The sequence below is a fragment of the Pongo pygmaeus genome, chromosome 10 (assembly GCF_028885625.2).
Source record: "Pongo pygmaeus isolate AG05252 chromosome 10, NHGRI_mPonPyg2-v2.0_pri, whole genome shotgun sequence".
Lineage (NCBI taxonomy): Eukaryota > Metazoa > Chordata > Mammalia > Primates > Hominidae > Pongo > Pongo pygmaeus.
This window is the reverse complement of record NC_072383.2, coordinates 51167315-51190060: the sequence shown is the minus strand read 5'-3', so window position 1 is coordinate 51190060 and position 22746 is coordinate 51167315. Positions and strand designations below refer to the sequence as shown.

Here is a 22746-nt window from a genome sequence, read left to right as displayed (position 1 = left end):
AACATGGTAAAGCATGTCCAGCTTCCTCTTTTTTTATATATATAATTTTAAAAGAGATGGAGTCTCACTACGTTGCCCAGGCTAGTCTCATACTCCCGGACTCAAGCAGTCCTCCCGCCTCAGCCTCCCAAAGTGCTGCGATTATAGGCCCTAGCCACCATACCCAGCCCCAGCTTCCTTTTTAATCAACACTGATTCCTTTCCTTGTCATTCTTCCTCTGTTTCTCTTGGCCTAGTCTTTCACCTCCATTCCCTGCATGACTTACTGAATTGCCTATGACAGAATAGGAACCTTTCCTTTCCCCTATTCTCCTAAAGAACTAATTTTTTCTTTTCTTTTGTTTTCTTTTCCTTTTTTTTTTTTTTTTTTTTTTTTTAAGATGGAGTCTCGCTCTGTCACCCAGGCTGGAGCGCAGTGGCAAGATCTCGGCTCACTGCAACCTCCGCCTCCCCGGTTCAAGCGATTTTCCTGCCTCAGCCTCCCGAGTAGTTGGGATTACAGGCAACCGCCATCATGCCCGGCTAATTTTTGTATTTTCAGTAGAGACGGGGTTTCACCATGTTGGCCAGGCTGGTCTCAAACTCCTGACCTCAGGTGATCCACCCGCCTCGGCCTCCCAAAGTGCTGGGATTACAGGCATGAGCCACCGCGCCCGGCCAGTTTTTTGTATTTCAGTAGAGACGGGGTTTCACCGTGTTGCCCAGGCTGGTCTCGAACTCCTGAGGTCAGGCAATCCACCCGCCTTGGCCTTCCAAAGTGCTGGGATTACAGGCATGAACTACTGCACCTGGCCATAAAGGACTAATCTTTACATGTGCTCCAGTCAGCTAAAGATAAAGAGGAAGCCGAAATTCTCAGAATTACTGTAAATTTCTTATACAATGAGAAACAGTGAACCAAGGCCTCTAGTTCATTAAATTGAATTGGAAATTTCTTCTCCATTTTTTTATTTTGGGAGAGATAATATTAGTCTTAATTTTAAAAAATTATTTATTGGCTGGGCAGGGTGGCTCACATCTGTAATCCCAGCACTTTGGGAGGCTGAGGCGGGTGGATCCCAAGGTCAGGAGATCGAGACCATCCTGGCTAACACGGTGAAACCCTGTCTCTACTAAAAATACAAAAACTTAACCAGGCATGGTGGCAGGCGCCTGTAGTCCCAGCTACTCAGGAGACTGAGGCAAGAGAATTGCTTGAATCCGGGAGGTGGAGGTTACAGTGAGCCAAGATTGTACCACTGCACTCCAGCCTGGGTGACACAGCAAGACTCCATCTCAAAAAAAAAAATCATTTCTTAATTATCTATATTAATGGAGAATATAATTCAGTAGGGCCTAGAGTAGAGTACAAGATTCTTTTTTTTTTTTTGTCAGAGTCTCACTCTGTCACTCTGGCTGGAGTGCAGTGGTGTGATCTTGGCTCACTGCAACCTCCATCCTGGTCTAAGCCATGCCTCAGCCTCCCAAGTAGCCAGGATTACAGGTGTGCACCACCACGCCCAGCTGATTTTTATATTTTTAGTAGAGGTGGGATTTCACCATGTTGGCCAGGCTAGTCTTGAACTCATGGCCTCAAGTGACCACCTGCCTCGGCCTCCCAAAGTATTGGGATTATAGGCGTGAACCACCATGCCCAGCATCTTTTTTTTGTTTGTTTTTGAGTCAGGTTCTTGCTCTGTTGCCCAGACTGGAGTGCAATGGGACAGTCATGGCTCACTTGCAGCCTCAACCTTCTGGGCTCAAATGATCCTCCCACTTCAGCCTCCTAAGAAACTGGAATGACAGGAATGCATCACCATGCCCAGCTAATTTTATTTATTTGTAGAAACGGGTCTCACTATGTTGCCCAGACTGGTCTCAAACTCCTGGGCTCCAGTGATCCTCCCAACCTCGGCCTCCCAAAGTGCTGGGATTACAGGCATAAGCCTGTAAAAGTTACATGTGAGCCTGGCTTCACATATAACTTTTTTTTTTTTTTTTTTTTTTTTTGAGACAGGGTCTCACTCTGTTGCCCGGGCTGGAGTGGAGTGGCGCAATCTCGGCTCACTGCAACCTCCGCCTCCCAGGTTCAACCGATTCTCCTGCCTCAGCCTCCTGAGTAGCTGGAATTACAGGCGTGCGCCACCATGCCCAGCTAATTTTTGTTATTTTTAGTAGAGATGGACGGGGTTTCACCATGTTGGCCAGGCTTGTCTTGAACTTCTGACCTCAGGTGATCCGCCCACCTCGGCCTCCCAAAGTGCTGGGATTACAGACATGAGCCACGGCGCCCGGCCCAACTTTTTTATTTTTTTACTTTTTTAGAGACCAAGTGTTGCTCTGTCACCCAGGCTGGAGTGCAGTGGTGCAATCTCAGCTCACTGCAACCTCCCCCTCCCGGGTTCAAGCGATTCTCCTGTCTCAGCCTCCCAAGTAGCTGGGATTACTGGCGCCTGCCACCCCACCTGGCTAATTTTTGTATTTTTAGTAGAGACGGGGGTTTGCCATGTTGGCCAGGCTGGTCTCGAACTCCTGACCTCAGGTGATCACCCGCCTCGGCCTCCCCAAGTATTGGGATTACGGTCATGAGCCACCGCATCCAGCCACATATAACTTTTGACTCCCCAAAAACTATACTAATAGTCTACTGTTGACCAGAAGCCATCCCAATAACATAGAGTTGTTTTAATACACATTTTGTATATGTATTATCTACTGTATTCCTACAATAAAGGATGCTAGAGAAAAGAAAATATTAAGAAAATCATAAGGAAGAGACAATATATTTACTATTCATTAAAATAGAAGTGGAGTATCATAAAAGTCTTCATCCTCCTCATCATCTTCGCATTGAGGAGGAGGCGGAGGAGGGCTTGGTCTTGCTGTCTCAGGGGTATCAGGGGTAGCAGAGGCAGAAGAGGTGGAGAAGTTGGAAGGGGGGCCGGAGAAGCAGGTACCCTTTTTTTTTTTTTTTTTGAGACCGAGTTTCACTCTTGTTACCCAGGCTGGAGTGCAATGGCTCAGTCTTGGCTCACTGCAGCCTCTACCTCCCAGGTTCAAGCAATTCTCCTGCCTCAGCCTCCCGAGTAGCTGGGATTACAGGCATGCGCCACCACGCCTGGCTAATTTTGTATTTTTAGTAGAGATGGGGTTTCTCCATGTTGGTCAGGCTGATCTCAAACCCCCAACCTCAAGTGATCTGCCTGCCTCGGCCTCCCAAAAGTGCTGGGATTACAAGCATGAGCCACCGTGCCCAGCTGGTCGGTATAACTTATTTTTTTAAATCTGCATGTAAGTGGACCTTTGCAGCTCAAGCCTGTGTTCAAGGCTGAACTTTTTTCTACAGATAGTTGACCTTTCTACATTTTAAGAAATTTTTGGCTTCTATTATACAATTGGCCTTTCTTCTCCAAGTGCATCCCAACTAACAGAAAGGGATGATCCAAAAGTGCTTTAGTGACAAGGAACTTCAGCTTGAACTTTAAAAACAAGACAGCCCTGTTATCACCAATTTGTAAAGGGATTAAACATTTTTTGTTTATAAACAAAAGTGGGGGGTTGTTCTTCAGGATGATCAATAACTGATTATAAATAAAAATAATATGCTTATCTATATCTCCCCATAATAACTCATATGTCACTGGTAGTGAAATGGATAAGAACATTTGTCTCCATTTCTGAAACCTATAATAGTGTGTAATTGTTTGTACATATCACTTGTCCAAATCAGTGATTCTGAAACTTTTTTATTTCACAGTCTCCCTAAAAGTTCCCCTAATATCCTCCCCCAATTCTGATTTCCCTGCCTATAAGATTCCCGTTTTGTTTTGTTTTGTTTTGTGAGACAGAGTTTCGCTCTTGTTGCCCAGGCTGGAGTGCAATGGCATGATCTCAGCTCACTGCAACCTCCGCCTCCTGGACTCAAGCAATTCTCCTGCCTCAGCCTCCCAAGTAGCTGGGATTACAGGCATATGCCACCACGCCCGGCTAATTTTGTATTTTTAGTAGAGATGAGGTTTCACCATGTTAGCCAGGCTGGTCTCGAATTCCTGACCTCAGGTGATCTGCCCGCCTCAGCCTCCCAAAATGCTGGGATTACAGGCATGAGCCACCGTGCCGGTCAAGATTCCCTATTGTTAAGAAACAAAAAGTAACCGTGGTTTCATTTGTCTGTCTTATAAATAATCAGAGTTTCCAAATGAACTGTAGTTTGTCTGAGACTGAGAAGACTGGAAGGAAACAGGAGGCAAAATTGAGGACTCCTACAAAAGGGAAGCTTGGGGACATAGTAATGAGACTTACTGTGGTTACCAGAGGCTGGTATATCCTTTTACCAGATCTTACTACTCTACCTAACATCAGGTGTGATTTGGAAAGGATTAATGTTCCCATCAGGTAACCTCTCTTCCTTCCTGGGCACCAGGTCTCACCAGCCCAGCCCACCCCTAGTACTGGGGGGAGACGGCGGCGCACAGTAGATGAAGATCCAGATGAGCGACGGCAGCGCTTTCTAGAGCGCAACCGGGCTGCAGCCTCCCGCTGCCGCCAAAAGCGAAAGCTGTGGGTGTCCTCCCTAGAGAAGAAGGCCGAAGAACTCACTTCTCAGAACATTCAGCTGAGTGTGAGTGGGTCCTGGATGCTTATTGGAATTGTTGAAAATCCAGAAAGTGGGATGGAATCAGAAAAAAAGTGGTACAATTTGATAGAAGATGGTAATTCTCTAATTAGGACAGATCTAGAAGTTGTCCCAGGAAGAGTCTCTTAACAGTCAGAGTTGAAATCTCTTTCATAGGTATTGGTGAAGACACTCACCATCTACCCCCAAATCTCCTACTAGAGTCATCCATAAACGCATTTAGATGAAGGAATTAGATTAAGCACCCCAGGGTGCTCTTTTAAATCATCTGTAGAATCTGACTGGGGTCATGAAAACCAAAAGGGAAATGTGTTTGCCCTAGATAATGCAGCTTAATAAAAGAGAGAAAGAAAAAAGTGCTACAAGCACAAATAGAATAATTATAATCTATAATCCATACCTTCTCTTCAATGTTATTTTTCCTTCTGATTATTAAAATATTAAATTAAAAGAGCAATATATAAATACATTTCTATTATAAAATATACACACAAATGTACAGAATAGAAAAAAGTCCCTCTTTAATCTGCCTTTTCTAGTCCCATTCTCTTTCCTGTAGATACATTCGGTATGTACCTTTCCAGACAGATTCATATTCCTAAATATTTTTTATTTATAGTTTTTGCGTAGGGCTGGAGGGGTTGTGCACTTGTTTTAACATAAACAGGTTAACAGTGTTTCCTGGAGATCTAGCCATGGATATGGGAGATCTACCTCATTCTTTTTAATAGCTGTATAGTAGTATATTCTGTAGTGTAGTGATAAGGTATGGATATTGATACTGCTCTAATTTTTTGCTAGAACAATGTTGCAATGAGCATTGCATGCACCTGAGTAAACAGTTCTGTTATGTAGATTCCTAGAAGTAGGCTTTCTTAGTCAAAGAGCATGTGTATTACTAATTTTAGTAGAATCATATTTATCTTAAACAGGAGTAATGTTTCTATTATAAATCCTGACTTTTCACTGTAAGCAACTCCTGTCATTGAATTCCTGACTATACTGGCCCTGGGCTCTGTGAAGCCTTGCTGGATCAGGAGTCTTGTCCCAATTCAGGGGAGAAAATCGAGGCAATATTCTGTCCTTCTTTTGGGAACAGGCACTGAGGGTGCAAGAGTAGAGGATGAATTTTCTTGATACTCTTTTCTTCCCTCCCTCAGAATGAAGTCACATTACTACGCAACGAGGTGGCCCAGTTGAAACAGCTACTGTTAGCTCATAAAGACTGCCCAGTCACTGCACTACAGAAAAAGACTCAAGGCTATTTAGGTGAGTGGCACACAACCTAAGCTAAGTCAGTCAGTCAGTAAACTGCATGTACTGAGTGTCTCAACTGCTTATAATATAACTCCATTCTGAATGTTCTGGGGACCCCACACTGATGAGTGAGTGGCCCTTATGGAGCAACCAGACCTAGAAAAAAAATGTTTTTGATGACAATATAGAGCTAATTATCTGTTATAGTTGGGGGCTGAAGGGTAGCAATATTTACTAGGTGCATATTTTGTGTTAGGCATGCTACAGTCTTCCCAAGTCTCTCATGAAATGGATATTACCTAAATTTATATGTGAGAAAACTGCACTCAGATTAGGTCATTTAGCCGAAGTTACCAAGCTGGGAAAGTGGTGAAGCCAAGATTTACATCTATGTTTTGTTTTGTTTTGTTTTGTTTTGTTTGAGATGGAGTCTTGCTCTGTCGCCCAGGCTGGAGTGCAGTGGCGTGATCTCGGCTCATTGCAAGCTCTGCCTCCCAGGTTCACGCCATTCTCCTGCCTCAGCCTCCCGAGTAGCTGGTACTACAGGCGCCCGCCACCATGCCCAGCTAATTTTTTGTGTTTTCAGTAAAGATGGGGTTTCACCAAGTTAGCCAGGATGGTCTCAATCTCCTGACCTCGTGATCCACCCTCCTCAGCCTCCCAAAGTGCTGGGATTACAGGTGTGAGCCACCGTGCCCGGCACATCTATGTTTTGTTTTTTTTTTTTTTGAGACAGAGTCTTGCTGTGTCACCCAGACTGGAGTGCAATGGGACGATCTCGGCTCACTGCCACCTCTGCCTCCCAGGTTCAAACAATTCTCCTGTCTCAGCCTCCGGAGTAGCTGGGACTACAAGCACCAGCCACCATGCCTGGCTAATTTTTGTATTTTTAGTGGAAATGGGGTTTCACCATATTGGTCAGGCTGGTCTCAAACTCTTGACCTCAGGTGATCCACCTGCCTCAGCCTCCCAAAGTGCTGGGATTACAGGCGTGAGCCACCACGCCCGGCACATCTAGGTATTTCTTATTCCAAAGATACTGTCTTGGCCTAGAAAACACATAAACCACAGATGATACATTGGGATATAGGGTATATTTTATCTAATGATAGGCTGATGTTGGTTTCAGTTTGTAATCTATGAGCGCACATAAAATACTGCTAGAAGGCAATGGCCACAGAGTTGTGCTCAGGACATGTGCAGTTCTGAAGTTAAAATTACTGTGAATAATTTGCTTATGGTCAATAAATGCTAGTTTTCTTTTTACAAATTAAATTCATAGAACTATTGCTGTCAAACTTTGATATATTGTATTATTTTTCCACTGTATTATTTCAGAGATGTGTTCCCATAGAAAAGGAGTAACTATATCACCAATTTTAAACATCTCTATTTAGATTTTAATTTTGATATGTACTTCAGGGTGCATTCATTCATTAAGCAGATATTGATGGAATGTCTATTCTGTGCCAGGCACTGTTTTTCATGCTGGGGATATAATAGGGAACCAAATAAATTAGATTAAATCCCTGCCCTTGAGGAGCTTATATTTTAGTGGGTGAGACAAACAATAAACAAGAAAAATAGGTAAAATATATGACATGTTAGATAACAGTAAATGTTAGAAGAAAAATAAAACAGGGAAGGGTAATATGAAATGTTAGCAGCAAGATAGAAATTTTAGATTAGGTAGCTTTTGAATAAAATCTGAAGGAAGTGAGGGAGCTATATGCATTTATATGGAAGAAAAGTACTATAGGGAGGAGGATCAGCAACTGCAAAGATGCAAAGTCGCAAGGTACCTGGTACATCTAGGAACATCAAGGAGGCTTAGCTGGAGTTTGGGGTGGAGAGTAATTGGAGACCAAGTAGGGGAGGTAATAGCAGCATTTCATGTAGGGTCTCATCAGTCATGGTGAGGATCTCAGCTTTTACTCTACAGTGGGGGCCATTAGAGGGTTTTCAGCAGAAAAGTGATATAATTGATCTGACTAGGCTGGGCGCACGCCTGTAATCCCAGCACTTTGGGAGGCCGAGGCAGGTGGATCACCTGAGGTCGAGAGTTCGAGACCAACCTGGCTAACATGGTGAAACCGCTTCTACTAAAAATACAAAAAATTAGCTGGGCGTGGTGGCACGCGCCTGTAATCCCAGCTACTTGGGAGGCTGAGGCAGGAGAATCACTTGAACCTGGGAAGTGGAGGTTGCAGTGAGCTGAGATTGCGCCATTGCACTCCAGCCTGGGCAACAAGAGGGAAATTCCATCTCAAAAAAAAAAAAAACTGATCTGACTTGCATTTGAACAGGATTCCTCTGTTAGGGACGTCAGGGGTACAAGGGCAGAAGCAGGCAGTCCACTTAGGAGGCTATTACAGTAATAGAAGCAAGGGATGATGGTAGTAAAAGTGATGAGAACAGGCTGAATCCAGGATATATTTTGAAGTTAAAGTGATGAGAGCAGATGGGGTGGTATATATGAGAAAAAGAATAAAAAATTACACCAAAGTTTTTGGCTTAAGCAACCACAAGAATGAAGTTGTCATTAATTGAGATAGGGTAAAGTGTAGGGGAAATGGTTTGGGAGGTATATCAGGAACTCAGTTTTGGACAAACTGAGTTTAAGGAGCCTATTAGGCTTACAGGTGGAGATGTCAAGCAGTCAGTTGGTTATATGGATTTGTAATTCAGAGGAAAAGCTGAAGATAAAACTCTGGGAGTCAGCAGCATATAGCTAGTTTTGGTTTTGTTTGGTTTGGGATTTTTTGGAGGCAGGGTACACCTCTGTCTCCCAGGCTCTCAAGTGATCCTCCCCCTTCAGCCTGAGTAACTGGGACCACAGGCGTGCACCACCATGCCCAGCTAATTTTTTTTGTTATTTTAGAGATGAGGTTTTGCCATATTGGCCAGGCTGGCCTCAAACTCCAGGACTTAAGGGATCTGCCGCCTTGGCCTCCCAAAGTGCTGGAATTACATGTGTGAGTCACCATACCTGGCCATAGTTAGTTTTTAAAGCATTCAAACTAGATGAAGTTCCCAAGAGAGACAGCAGAGCTAGAAAAAGAGAAGTCCCAGGAATGAACCATGGGGTACTCCAACATTTACAGTTCATAGAAATGAGAAAGAACCCACAAGAGACTGAGAAGAAACAACCAGGAAGTGAGGAGGAAAACCAGCTACAGAGCCAAATGTGGTATTCTGTAAATCAAAATAAAAAAGTGTTTCAAGAAGTTCAGTGATTTTAAATCCTGTTGCCGGGCGCGGTGGCTCACGCCTGTAATCCCAGCACTTTGGGAAGCTGAGGCAGGCGGATCACGAGGTCAGGAGATCAGACCATCCTGGCTAACATGGTGAAACCTCGTCTCTACTAAAAATAAAAAAAATCAGCCGGGCGTGGTGGCGTGCATCTGTAGTCCCACCTAGTTGGGAAGCTGAGGCAGGAGAATCGCTTGAACCTGGGAGGCGGAGGTTGCAGTGAGCCAAAATAGTGCCACTGCACTCCAGCCTGGGTGATAGAGCAAGACTCTGTCTAAAAAAAAAAAAAAAAAAAAAAACATGTTGATGGGCTAAAGAGGATGAGGACTGTTTATCAGTATGTAATCTATATATGGTCAGTTTTCCACTTAGTCCCTGCAAGAACTCTGATACGTAGTTAATCCATTAAACTACTTACTGTTTTTTTTTTTTTCCTGCCTCAGCCTCCCGAGTAGCTGGGACTACAGGCGGGCGCCACCACGCCCAGCTCATTTTTGTATTTTTAGTAGAGACGGGTTTTCAGCATGTTCCCCAGGCTAGTCTCCAACTCTTGGCTTCATGTGATCTGCCCACCTCTGTCTCCCAAAGTGCTGGGATTACAGGTGTGAGCCACCGCACCCGGCCTTACATATTCATTATAGCAAAGATGTATTTAGTTCCTGCTGTGTGGTATAGATATTATGTAAGTACCTGACACATGATGAATAAGACATTGTCACTACCTCTGAGAGAATCATAGGGTCATATAAACCTGTGGATGAGGTAAGGATAGATATCCCAGTCAAGAAGCCCCTGAACTGGGAGCTTCCTAAGGATAGGGTTCCCGTTTTCTTCTGTGTGTACCCATGCCTGGTACATGGATGATGCTCAGTAAATGTTTGATGAATATATGCTGTGAAAACACAAAGAATAAAACAGTTAATGTACTGAGGGTAACAAAGATGGCTTCACAGAGGAGGCAATATTTGAATCTTTTTTTTTTTTTTTTTTGAGACAGAGTCTCGCTCTGTTTCCCAGGCTGGAGTGCAGTGGCACAATCTCGGCTCACTGCAAGCTCCGCCTCCCAGGTTCACACCATTCTCCTGCCTCAGTCTCCCGAGTAGCTGGGACTACAGGCGCCCGCCACCACGCCCAGCTAATTTTTTGGGTTTTTTTTTTTTTTTTTGAGTAGAGACGAGGTTTCACCATGTTTCACCATGTTAGCCAGGATGGTCTCGATTTCCTGACCTCCTGATCCCCCGCCTTGGCCTCTCAAAGTGCTGGGATTACAGGCGTGAGCCACTGCGCCCGGCCGTATTTGAATCTTAAAAGAAGACTCAGGCATTTATCAGGATGTCAGAAATACAACTGACTATGGAAAGTTTGCCTTTTTTCCACATATCCCTGTTTAAGCAGCCATAGAGGCTGATTTTAATAAAACTCCTTGACTTGCTGAGTGTGATGACTCATACCTGTAATCCCAGCAATTTGGGAGTCTGAAGCAGGAGGATGGCTTGAGGCCGGGAGTTGAAGGCTGCTGTGAGCTGTGATTGTGCCATGGTACCTCCAGCCTGGGTGACAGTGAGACCCTCTAAAAAAATTTAAAAAACATTTGACTGATGAGCAACATGGAGTTACCATTGTATGTAGCTCAGGTGGTTGTGTTTAGTAGTAAAATGTGAGTGTCACTTTAGGTGGAGTGGCATAGCTTATAATGCTTTATAATCATTAATGCCTAGCTAATTTTTAGTCAGGAGGGTCTTAAGATTTCTTTGTAGTTTTACATGTTAACTGAACCTGGGCCAGGGACTGGCCATTCATAATATCATTTAATTATAGCTTGATATTTATCAGACTTACCTGTGGTACAACTACATGATAAAAGAACATTAAAAATACTGGAATAGGCCTGCAACAGTGGCTCACGCCTATAATCCCAGCACTTTGGGAGGCCAAGGCAGGCCGATCACTTGAGGTCAGGAGTTCGAGACCAGCCTAGCTAACATGGCAAAACCCCATCTCTACTAAAAGTACAAAAATTAGCCAGGTGTGGCAGTGTGCACCTGTAGTCCCAGCTACTTGGAAGGCTGAGGCACGAGAATCGCTTGAACCTGGATGGCGGAGGTTGCAGTGAGCTGAGATCGCACCACTGCACTCCAGCCTGGGCAACAGAGCAAGACTCAGTCTTAGGAAAAAAAATAAATAAATAAAATAATGGAATAATTCAGTTCCTGTGAGAATTAATCAAAGAGGATGGCTAAAAAGAGATCTATTTTAAATCACCTTTAAAGAAATGAAGGCCAGGCGCAGTGGCTCATGCCTATAATCCCAGCACTTTGAGAGGCCAAGGCAGGAGGATCACTTGAGACCCTATCTCTTAAAAACAAGAAAGAATAGAAGTAATGAATAATAATAAGAGTTGGTAATGAACTATGCAAAGACCTAGAAACCAGACAGTGTAATTAACATGTTGGAGATTCATTTTATTGGGATAGATAGGTTAATTTTGGCCTAGTTCTTCCCTTCTTACAACTTCCCATTTCCTAGCCCATTTATGACTTAGAAGCCAGGATTTTTTGGGGAAGTTTTCCCCAAAAAAAGATGGGTTTCATTTCCCTTTTGGGCTCCTTTAGAATTATGGCAAAAGGTAGTCCTGCCTCTTTCCCCATTCTGTTTTCTAACCAATTGCTCTCTGCTCTTTGCCCTCCTTCCTGGCAGAAAGCCCCAAGGAAAGCTCAGAGCCAACGGGTTCTCCAGCCCCTGTGATTCAGCACAGCTCAGCAACAGCCCCTAGCAATGGCCTCAGTGTTCGCTCTGCAGCTGAAGCTGTGGCCACCTCGGTCCTCACTCAGATGGCCAGCCAAAGGACAGAACTGAGCATGCCGATACAATCGCATGTAATCATGACCCCACAGTCCCAGTCTGCGGGCAGATGATGCCTCCTCTGGTGGAGAGGTCCTCAGCCAGAGCTCGCCCACCCAAGAGCCAAGAGAGATGTCATCTTATCCCCTCCCATCTGCCTTGGACATGGCAATATGGGTGGGGGGGAATTGTGTGTTGTGAGTAATGGACAGATATGGGGCTTTTTAGCCATGTGGTCATGTACGTTTGACACCTGTGCTGGGGGCCTCCCAGCCCCAGAGCCTCATAGATCATCCCCCAGGGTGGGGTTTCTGATGCACCCACAGCCAAAGGCCTTTCCAGATGGTCCGAACAATCACCCCTGCCCCATGCACGTGTATCTGTCTCTTTTAACACTAACCCTTTGCACTTCTAGGTTTGGGGTTTCTCAGTTCCCTCTCTTCCCACTAAGCCGTGGCTGTTACCTTTTTGTTCCTTACCAGCATGGCACTTCCTGCCAGATAGAGGGAGGCTAGATTTGATGGCATATCACCCACTGACCCAGCCCCAGCCACCCCATGGACTCAGGACTCTGTCTCCCATAGCTGCTTATTTACCCCGTTTCCTTTTTCCTCTTCCTTAATTCTAGTTAAAACATTCACTTACGGAGAATGTAAGGTTACCTTTGATGTATGAAGTAGCAGTATTTTCCAGTTTTTCCATAAGCTTTATTCCTTCTCCCTACCTGCCACCAAAAAAAAAAAAGCAAAAAGAAAGAAACCCTCAAGAGTTCTAATTCTTTTTCATCTATTTGCAGAGCTATTTGGGTACCTCATTTTGTCCCTTGACTTTATGTAGTGTAGTGGTGGGGTCTTTCCCACCACCCCGCTAAGCCTTGGCAACCTCATTTTGTGGCCTTATTATTAAAGATTGCTTGGTAGTGAAAAGGGAGGGGCCTAGAATCTGACTGGCTGATTCTGTCTCCTCCCCTCCCTCCTTCTTTAGTTTTAATCATCAGGGCAGACAGGAACAAAGTATTTCAAAGCTTGTTCCGTCATGTTAGGGATTAATTGATTCCTTTATGTTTTATAAGAATTTACCAGCCAAAGCGTACATATTGTCATCTTTGGTCATTTTTCTGCTCCTGCTTCTCCCTCTTCATTCCCCTGTCAACATTACCGCCCCTGTCTCTCTTCTGTAACTACTTCAGACGCAGCCCTCCTGGAGGCTGTCATGTTTGTTCTACCCCATCTCTCCCCTCACACATCTGTCTGCTTTTCTGAGCTAGAGTCTTCTGTTCACAAGTGCCCATCATCATCTGGACTATCTTCTTTCTCTTTCACCAGGTTCCTAGCTTAGCCACTAGGTCTTCCAGGTCCTCCAGAGTTTCTTCAACCCATTTCTGCTCTCTTCTCCTTACATGCAGTGCTCCAGGATCTTGAAGCGTCATAGCCAAGATCCTGAGTGGGTTTACTTGAGTATAAGATTGAAAGGAGGGAGGAAGGGGAGAGGGAAAGTGCAGAACTGGTCCCAGCAAAGGACCCCAGGTTCTGGCCTGGGAAATTGGTGACTGTTGCTCTCAACCATTCTTGCTTTGAAGAGTTGGGTTGCAGAGGGAGCAGTTCATCTCTCTTGTCCCTCTTTCTTCCACGTTAAGGCGTCTCATCTCCCCTTGGCTCTGAACTAGGCAGTTTCTACCAGGACCATAGGAAGCAATTCAGAGCCAGAGGCCTGTGGATAGATAGGTCAGCTTTAATTGCCTTTCCGTATGAAACCCTTCCAGTTGTCCCAGAGCCACTTTCTGCCATCTGTGCAAGCCAAGAATGTCCTTCTCTCCATCTTTCCTACCTCCATCTTGAACATACATACAAAATAACTGCCAGCTTCCTTTCTTATTTTGTCTCCAAAATTGACTGTCACAGGGGAATGAGAAAATGTTCTAAGCTACAAGAGTCCCATTTCCTTAAAGTGATATCCTGTCCTAGTGAACCAGTCAGGTAACAGGTTCTGCTGCATTTGTTTTAAATTTCCCCTCCTGCTTTTCAGAGCTGGTGCTGAACAGGCCACACCCCTAAAGACAAAGGAGAGAAAACATGGTTTTCTCATCCTCTACCACCAGGTACCCAACAGGAATAGGCCCTGAAGTGATTCAGACTAGCAAATGTTATGGCAGATGGTCAAGATGCAGGTTACCACATCCAGGGACTTCACTTTTGCCTTTAAAAATTCACAGCCATAACCTGTGCTCAGGACTTCCCCTTTAGCCGACTGCTCCCTGGGATTTTCTCCTGCTTTAGAGTTTTGTTTCATTTTTTATTGTCTTGATTTCCCAGTAGCAGCCTTGCCCTAAAGCTTGACTGAGTTTATGGCTCCTAAGGAGCTTTCCTAAGACTCTTGACTATTTTTCTTCCCCCTTCAGTCAAGTGTTTTTACAGTTAAGAATTAATTTGTCACTGCATACATGCCCTGCCAGTCTGTCCCTGTGTTGGGTGGCTAATTTATGTAGAGGGTCTTTTTTATTTCTTAGCCCCCATGACTAATTATCTAGTCCTAACTTCATTTTTATCAGTGGGAAGATGTATACAGGACCTCAATGAGGAGCACTGCCAGAACCACAGTAACAAAATGGTACTGAAATAAGGAAGCAGCAGGTCACAACCCCCTAGATAGTTCTTGAGTTGGTTCTCAGTCTCACTAAGGAGGCAGAATAATTGCTTACCCTGAAACTTCTCTGATAGTCAAAGATAACTTCACTTACCTTGTTATTGCTACCAGCCATGTGGTCACTCTCCCCCAGTCTTTGTCTTCCAGATCCATCTGGACCAGAACCAGACATCATGGAAGGTGTCACTTGGCCCTTCCTAAAGTCCATGGCCTTTCTAGAGGCCTAAGGGAGGACACTTTCAGAAAGGAGCTGAGTGTATGGTGGGTGTCCTGAATTCGTTCATGTGAATACAGGACTCAGGCTTCCCACCCCACTCCAATGTGAGTGCTCGATACACAAGCACTCTAGCTAGCTGCCACGTACCCAAGGCCACAGAGGAAGGGGACAGAACCAGGTCTTCTGGTCTGCTCACTTTCTGCCCCATTCCCCCAACAGAAAGCTTGCTTAGAGTTAAAAAGTCTAAGAAAGCCTCCCACAATACTAGAGAGGCCAAAAAAAAAAAAGTCATGCCCCCTTTACTTACTCTTTTGCTGCTGGTTATGTACCTCAAATCTGACTTCCTTAGCCTTTACCTCCCTCCTTGGCCCTAAGCATTAGACCATGTACTCTAAGTAGTGGTTAAAGAGGGACTGAGCAAACTGAACCTCCTCTCGCTCACTTCTCTATCCCTGTTCTGTTGGTTTTGGCTCCTTTCTTGATTCACTGCCCTCTAGCACCACCCATCCTGGTAGATGGAGTGCTTAACCCCAACCGTGCCCTATGTACAGCCTGGACCACCAAACAGACACAAAAAAAATTCTTCCTGTGGTTTCTGGGGCTCCGCCGCTCCACACTGAGAGGCTCCTTAAAGGTGCTAGCCCCTGATACAGCTATCCCCGCCAGTTTTCTCCTTTTTTCATAACTTCCTTCCCATCCCCAAATCATTAATTTTTCATTAATATTGTACATTGTATACACAGGAAGGAAATATGTTATTTTTTTTTATTTCATAACCAGTCTGTTTAGATTCCAGTCTTCCTAGCTATATCACATATGCCTTGTTGATATGCTCTTTCTGCTTTCTTTAGACTTAATGTTTGACGGGGGTGGGGGTGTCTGGAAGAACAGGAAAGGTGGGGATCCTAAGGCAGATTAAAGGACTCCCTCCACCCCACTACAGCCTCCCACAACTCTAGTCATCCCTCTCATAGTACAGGACTGATTTCTGTGTGTCTGTTTGTACACACAAATGTGCATACAGACATAAATTCCCGCACCCCATACCAAGGTGGTTACCCAGCAGGAATGAGCATAGGTGGCTGCTGGCCACCATTACCACCCTCTGCACCAGTTGAGTTGTCTCTCTTTGGGGTAAAGTCCTACCCCAGAATGAGAAAAGGCTGGGGAGAGTAGGGCAGGTTAAAGGAGCTTATGTCCTTTGTAGATGTAGGTTTGTATCATAGCTACTAGGGTTTATTTTTTTAATGGGGGGCTAATAGCACAGAGTTATCTCACCAACAGTAGCTACTGGTGAGTGATGTTTTAGCTGTAAGAAGTGGCTATGAGCAATAGTTTCACTGACTTTACCTTAGGGCAGTTGTTCCCAGAATGTGGTCCAGGACCAGCAGCATCAGTGCCACAATAATCTGGGAACTTGTTAGAAATACACATTCTCAGGCCCCATCCCAGACCTATTGAATCACAGACTCTGGGGGCAGGATTTAAAAGCACTCCAAGTGATTCTAATGCACACTAAAGGTTGAGAACCGTTTCTTAGGGATAAGCTGGGAAATTCTTACAGGTATGGAGGATATTTCAAATACATCTTTTGTCTTTGGACTAACATTCTTCCATTTCTTTCAGTCTCTTCCTCCATTCCCATTAAAGTAATCCCCGTCATATCACTGATCTCAAAAGCTAGATTTGTCTTCTTTCTAGTCATATCCCTAAAACCATGCATTGGTCTGGACAGGAGTTGTCCCATATTCCCTTGCAGACTGGTCACTCTATGTTCTCTGTTACAGTAAGGACCAGCCAGAGCTTCAGCTGTCCCGTTCCTCCCCCTACAACACACACACCTTTCAGGCAGGGAGGAGATGAGCTTCCAGCCCCAAGAGTGGAGGCTGCCACATCCTAACATAGTATCTATTGAAAAGGAAGCAGTGTGTATCTATGATTATATCTCTGTTCATCTATATATTTTTGACATGTAGCAACACCTCTCCATCTTATCAAGGAACTCAACTTGGTCTGGGTCTCCCCAGTGCCCAGTGGTGGCCTTTGACAGGTAGGAGGATGCAGTGCTGCAGGCTGTTTTGTTTTTTGTTACAAAACTGTCTTTTCCCTTTTCCCCTCCACCTGATTCAGCATGATCCCTGTGAGCTGGTTCTCACAATCTCCTGGGACTGGGCTGAGGCAGGGGCTTTGCTCTATTCTCCCTAACCATACTGTCTTCCTTTCCCCCTTGCCACTTAGCAGTTATCCCCCCAGCCATGCCTTCTCCCTCCCTCCCTTGCCCTGGCATATATTGTGCCTTATTTATGCTGCAAATATAACATTAAACTATCAAGTGAACCACTGTTATGTCTGATGCTTCACTCCTCTATCCACAGCCCCCATTGTCCACTTTTCTGGGAGGTCACTGGCCTTTCGCGTCTGTCATCTTCCTCACTCCCCCATTTCTTAGGACAGAAGGAACAGAGATTTTTGTCTCTAGTTTTTATACACGGGAGATACAGCCTAAAGAAAGTGGATGATTTCTATAAATTACAAAGTACGGCAGAAGGCCCAGGGCAGAGCTCCTGTGGACTGCCTTGGAGACAAGGGCCCTTGGCATCCTGGCAGCAAGTACTCACAGGAAACTTAATATGTGCTTTATGTGGATGGTGGATGGGAGAGTTGCTGATGGCAAATGGCCTTTTACTTTTCAGTGTTTTGTTGCCAACCCCCACCCAACCATTAAAAAAAAGTGGCCTTTGTGACCAGGGAGCACACACACAGACAAAGACGGAAAGTATAGCTTTCTATGGTAAGGAGGAGGCTGGTCTGGAAATGAGGGGTAGAGTTTATTTAGAGGCAGGTAAGAAAACTGGGCATGGTGGCTCATGCCTGTAATCCCAGCACTTTGGGAGGCTGAGGCGGGTGGATCACCTGAGGGCAGGAGTTTGAGACCAGCCTGGCCAACATGGAGAAACCCCATCTCTACTAAAAATACAAAAATTAGCCGGGTATTGGTGGCGGGCGCCTGTAATCCCAGCTACTCAGGAGGCTGAGGCAGGAGAATCACTTGAACCTGGGAGGCAGAGGTTGTAGTAAGCTAAGATCGCGCCATTGCCTGGGCAACAAGAGTGAAACTCCATCTCAAAAAAAAAACAAACAAAGCAGGTAAGAGTTCATAAGAAAAACAGGTAATGCTCAGAGACTGTGGGAATCAGGAAGAGGTGTAGGGAAATCACAGATAATTTATTGCATCTGTATATTCCTTTATAATTAACATCACAAATGAGAACAATGAGCCAGGCTGAAGAATTTGACAAAAGAGATAGCAGGTGTCTCTGGAGTTTCCCAGTAGGAGAGAAATGATTTAAGAAGCTATCTGTGGCTGATGTTCGGTAGACACTTGACACAAATAGCCTGTGCCCCCTGAGGAAAGCAGGAAAGGCAGTGGTGCTCTTCACTGTGCTGTGGCCAGGAGCACATGGGGGTCCAGAGAAGGATAAGAAAGGAAATTGCTGAAAGCCAAATACCAAAGCCCAGATTATGAAGTTTTGGAGGTTCCCACCACTGAAACTGCACTCTGAAAACTGGGCAGTTTACCAAATTAGAGGAATCAACCCATTCCAACTTCAAAGGAGACCAGTTACCTCCATCCTGGACACAGGGAGCCAGCTAAACCAGCCTTTTTCTGAATGCAGCTCAGCCCAGAGCCACTTGTAATTGATGTTTAGAGAAATACTAGAAGCAGCAGGATGGTAAACGTGGAATGGCTGCCCTATGCTACATGGAATGGTAGATTGCTTACTGTTCACCTAGTGATAACAGGAATAGTCACTTCATTTTATTGATGATAAACTGAGGTTTAGCCAAGTCACACAGTGAAGTACAAGAGCTAGGATTACAACTGAGTTCTGTCTGGCCCAGAACCAGCTCTGCAGTGTCCCATCCACCCTCACACCGCTGCTCCTCTGGACCTCTGTCACATAGGAGCAGACAAGGATCATGCTGGGATGCAGCAGCTACTGCCCACAGAAGAGCCATCTCCCCGTAGCCTTGATACTCCCTTTTAAGAAGTGGTAAACCGGCCGGGCGCAATGGCTCACGCCTGTAATCCCAAAACTTTGGGAGTCCCAGGCAGGCGGATCACCTGAGGTCGGGAGTTCAAGACCAGCCTGACCAACATGGAGAAACCCCATCTCTACTGAAAATACAAAACTAGCCAGGTGCAGTGGTGCATGCCTGTAATCCTAGCTACTCGGGAGGTTGAGGCAAGAGAATCACTTGAACCTGGGAAGCAGATGTTGCGGTGAGTCGAGATCAAGCCATTGCACTCCAGCCTGGGCAACAAGAGCAAACCTCCGTCTCAAAAAAAAAAAAAGGTAAAACTACAAGATACCATGATGATGAATGTCAGGTTCTATGGTTGGGACCAACCATGAGACAAAGCTTACAAAAAGGTTTACCCTGGCTTAGTCTGCATTAACAGAAATACAGTATCTGGAGCATCCAGATCCAAACCTGCTCTAATCTACGTATCTAAAGGATAAGTTGGTTCCTAGATGCCTTGCCTTAAAGAGTGGTGTGCTTCCCCTTGAGCAAAAAAGACTATGGAGTGGGCCAGGTGCAGTGGCTCGCGCCTGTAATCCCAACACTTTGGGAGGCCAAGGCGGGTGGATTGCTTGAGGTCAGGAGTTCAAGACCAGCCTGGCCAACATGGTGAAACCCCATCCCTACTAAAATACAAAAATTAGCCGGGCATAGTGGTGTGTGCCTGTAATCCCAGCTACTTGGGAGGCTGAGGCAGGAGAATCGCCTGAACCCGGGAGGCAGAGAGGTTGCAGTGAGCCGAGATCGCACCACTGCACTCCAGCCTGGGTGACAGAGCCAGACTCCATCTTAAAAAAAAAAAAAAAGGCTGGAGTGTAAGAATGAACTCTGTCTTCAAAAATATGAAGAGCTTTTACACATGGAAGAGATGAGATGTTCTGTTGAGACTTAATGGAGCAAACTAAGACCCCGAGTAGAAGTCACAGGAAGCCCAAAGCCCCCTCGGCACAAGGATAAATATGTCCGAAGACTGAGGAGATGGTAAGTTCCCTGACTGGGGCACATGAGGCAATCACAGCTAACATTTTGATGATATCTGTTCTATGCCAGCTGTTTTATTGAGTGGATTACAAAAAGTATGTTAAGTAATGCACACCCTAGGAAGGAGTTCCTTGTAAAATGGGCCCACGTTTCAGGTGAGGAAACTGAAGCTCAGAGCTGGAGACAGCTTGCTCAAGCAGAGGCCAAGGCCTTTACGTCTTGGCTCTTCCTCGGCACAGGCTAGAGACCCACGCTGGTGGGGATGCTCCAAAAGGGACTCGAGGATTAGAAGGAACCCGTACCATATGGCTTTGAAGGCCTCTCCCTGAGGATTAGTGATTCTAATTTTTCTTAAGACAGGATTCTAGGCTACTCTATGTGAGAGCCAGAGCCAGAGCCAGGCAGAGGCTGTGGTGACCAGAGTCGGGGGCAGAATGATAGTCCAGCCCCATAGTAGCCTGCTCCTGTCCTTCTGGGACTCCCTGGAGTCTGGACCCTAGCACCTCCACTCAGCCTCACCCTCCTCACTTCCTCTGCAGAGGGTCTATTCTAGGAAAAGGAAATGGCCGGAGCTGGCAGTGAGGAGCTGTGGCCACAGGGTGGCAGCAGTGCTTCAGCTGTGGAGGGTGACTATAGGAAGGGCGATGAGGCAGGCCAGAAGCAGTGCTCTCTAGTGAAGACGGGGGTCTGTCTGCAAAGATTTGAAGCCACACTCATTCAGTGGGCTCCAAAATCCTGTAGCCTCCCTCTATATCTTAATAATTTTTTTTTTTTTGAGACAGAGTTTCTCTCTTTTTGCCAAGGCTGGAGTGTAGTGGTGCCATCTTGGCTCACTGCAACCTCTGCCTCCCGGGTTCAAGTGATTCTCCTGCCTCAGCCTCCTGAGTAGCTGAGATTACAGGTGCCTGCCACCACGCCCAGCTAATTTTTGTATTTCTAGTAGAGACAGGGTTTCACCATGTTGGCCAGGCTGGTCTCGAATTCCTGCCCTCAGGTGATCCACCCGCCTCGGTCTCCCAAAGTGCCGGGGTTACAGGTGTGAGGCACTGCACCCGGCCAAAAAGGATGGTTTTTAATTAAAAAAAAAAAAAAAGATACAGGCTGGGCATGGTGGTTGACACCTGTAGTCCCAGCTACTTGGGAGGCTGAGGCAGGAGAATCGCTTGAACCCGGGAGCCACAGGTTGCAGTGAGCCGAGATCGCGCCACTGCACTCCAGCCTGGGCAAAAAGAGCAAAACTCCCGTCTCAAAAAGAAAAAAAAAAAAAAGTTAAATTCTCTCCATCATCATGAAGTTGAATATATTTTTTCTATCCACAGGCAAATCTGAGTAGCCTCCAAGAGGCACACAAGCAGAGGATGGGCTGTGTTGCCCTGACTGCCAGCCCCAGGAGCAGAGGACCAGGCCTGGTCATCCTGACAGACTCTGACCCTGGTTCTTCCCACTCCTCTTCTACTCCAGGACATCCTACTTAACCCCTCCTGACATGAGTTTCTTGTGCTTTAGTCTACAGGTTAGGAAAGAGGGGAAGTGATAAACTGAAGCTCTCCAACCTGTTGAAGGATTAGGGGTTCATGTAAGACTCCCCAGGGCCTGGCTCTGACAAAGCGCCTGCAACTAATGATGCTTCTTGAGCTCTGGAGACAGGATTTATGCATCTAATAAAGTCTGTAACTCCAGGCTTAGGGGCCGGGGGCAGGAGGCTGAGAGCATGAAGTCCTGGGGGCGCCATGGGAGGAGATCCCAGGCGGCTCCTAATGAGCCCTGCATTTCCATTTGCCTGCTCTAGATTCCCCTAAGGCTACTGTGAGGCTGGGGGTGGGGGAACAGCAGGTATAAGAGGCTGAGGTGGCTGTAGGAGGGTGGATGGCAGCATGGATTCTAGGCAGGCTGCTGCACTGCTGGTGCTGCTGCTGTTAATAGACCGGGGCTGTGCTGAAGGGCCAGGAGGCCGGCAGGAAGACCAGCTCTCCGCGGTGAGTGTGTGTCCCATCCCCATATCACCATTGCCTCTACCTCGATTGAGACTTGTGCTCTAGGTTCTACTTTCTCTGGCTGCCAAGGTTGTCATTAGGTCCTCACATCTGAGGAAATGGTTCCGCAGCCTCCTACCCCTTCCCCCTGGAAGCCAGTCCCTTCCCCTTGTGACTTACGTGTCCAGGGTATTTGCCCATCTTCCTTCCCCGATACCCCCTTGGCACAGGAGAAAGACAGCGAGCCCCTCCCACCACAGGATGCCCAGACCTTTGGGTCACTGTTGCACTACCTGCTCCAGGCAATGGAGAGACCTGGCCGGAGCCAAGGATTCCTGTTTCAGCCCCAGAGGTGAGTCTGAAAGGGACACAAGCATGGCAGGGGCTGGGGGTGGAAAGGGCAGGAGGCAGAGAAAGAGGAGAAGGAAGGGGGCTAGAGAAGGGAGACTGCGGGGACCTGAGGACAAATCTTTCCTAAGGTTTGGCAGAAATACCCGGGGATCCTGGAGCAATGAACGGCTGAGTCCCCGGGCTGGAGAGGGGCTGAATTCCCAGTTCTGGAGCCTGGCTGCCCCTCAACGCTTTGGGAAGAAGTGACATGTCATCCCTTGATATGTCTGCATGCAAGGTCCACACCCAAAAGTGTCAATGTTTGCCCCCCAAATAAAATTGTCTGGCTACTGAATCCATGTGTGTCTGTGTGAGACTTTACAGGGCTGGGTGGAAGCCCAAAGGCAAGAACCACCGCCCTTCCCCTCCACCAAACCCAGCCCTCCAGCAAGGCAGCCGACAACATTCCACGAGGCCACTGCGCCCAGCCTACTCCCACCAGAAAGGAAAACAGGAGAATGGCTGGAACAGGCGCTCAGGGAAGGCACACA

The 22746-nt window shown here is 46.2% G+C and overlaps 2 protein-coding genes across 8 annotated transcripts in view; both read left to right on the top strand.

Moving 5' to 3' along the window:
• Positions 1 to 21347, top strand: part of ATF7 (activating transcription factor 7) — a 113471-nt gene extending 92124 nt beyond the window's left edge. For 4 of the 6 annotated variants that reach the window (XM_054443219.2, XM_063672779.1, XM_063672777.1 and 1 more), the window contains 3 exons: positions 4403 to 4600; positions 5776 to 5884; positions 11822 to 17166. In XM_054443219.2, the coding sequence (XP_054299194.1) occupies positions 4403 to 4600; positions 5776 to 5884; positions 11822 to 12039 (525 nt within the window). In that variant the 3' untranslated portion in view covers positions 12040 to 17166. Of the gene's footprint in view, positions 1 to 4402; positions 4601 to 5775; positions 5885 to 11821; positions 17167 to 21211 lie in introns of those variants that run through there. The other 2 variants (XR_010127806.1, XM_063672778.1) reach the window with 2 other exon arrangements.
• Positions 21212 to 22550, top strand: NPFF (neuropeptide FF-amide peptide precursor). Of its 2 annotated transcripts, XM_054443229.1 has the most exons (3): positions 21212 to 21868; positions 22096 to 22217; positions 22345 to 22550. In XM_054443229.1, the coding sequence occupies exons 1-3, from the start codon at positions 21767 to 21769 to the stop codon at positions 22460 to 22462; spliced, it is 342 nt and encodes a 113-aa protein (XP_054299204.1). In that variant the 5' UTR covers positions 21212 to 21766; the 3' UTR covers positions 22463 to 22550. The 2 variants fall into 2 exon arrangements, with proteins under 2 accessions (XP_054299204.1, XP_054299202.1); XM_054443227.2 differs by lacking the exon at positions 21212 to 21868 and having other exon boundaries at positions 21976 to 22217.
• Positions 22551 to 22746: the final 196 nt, after the last annotated feature.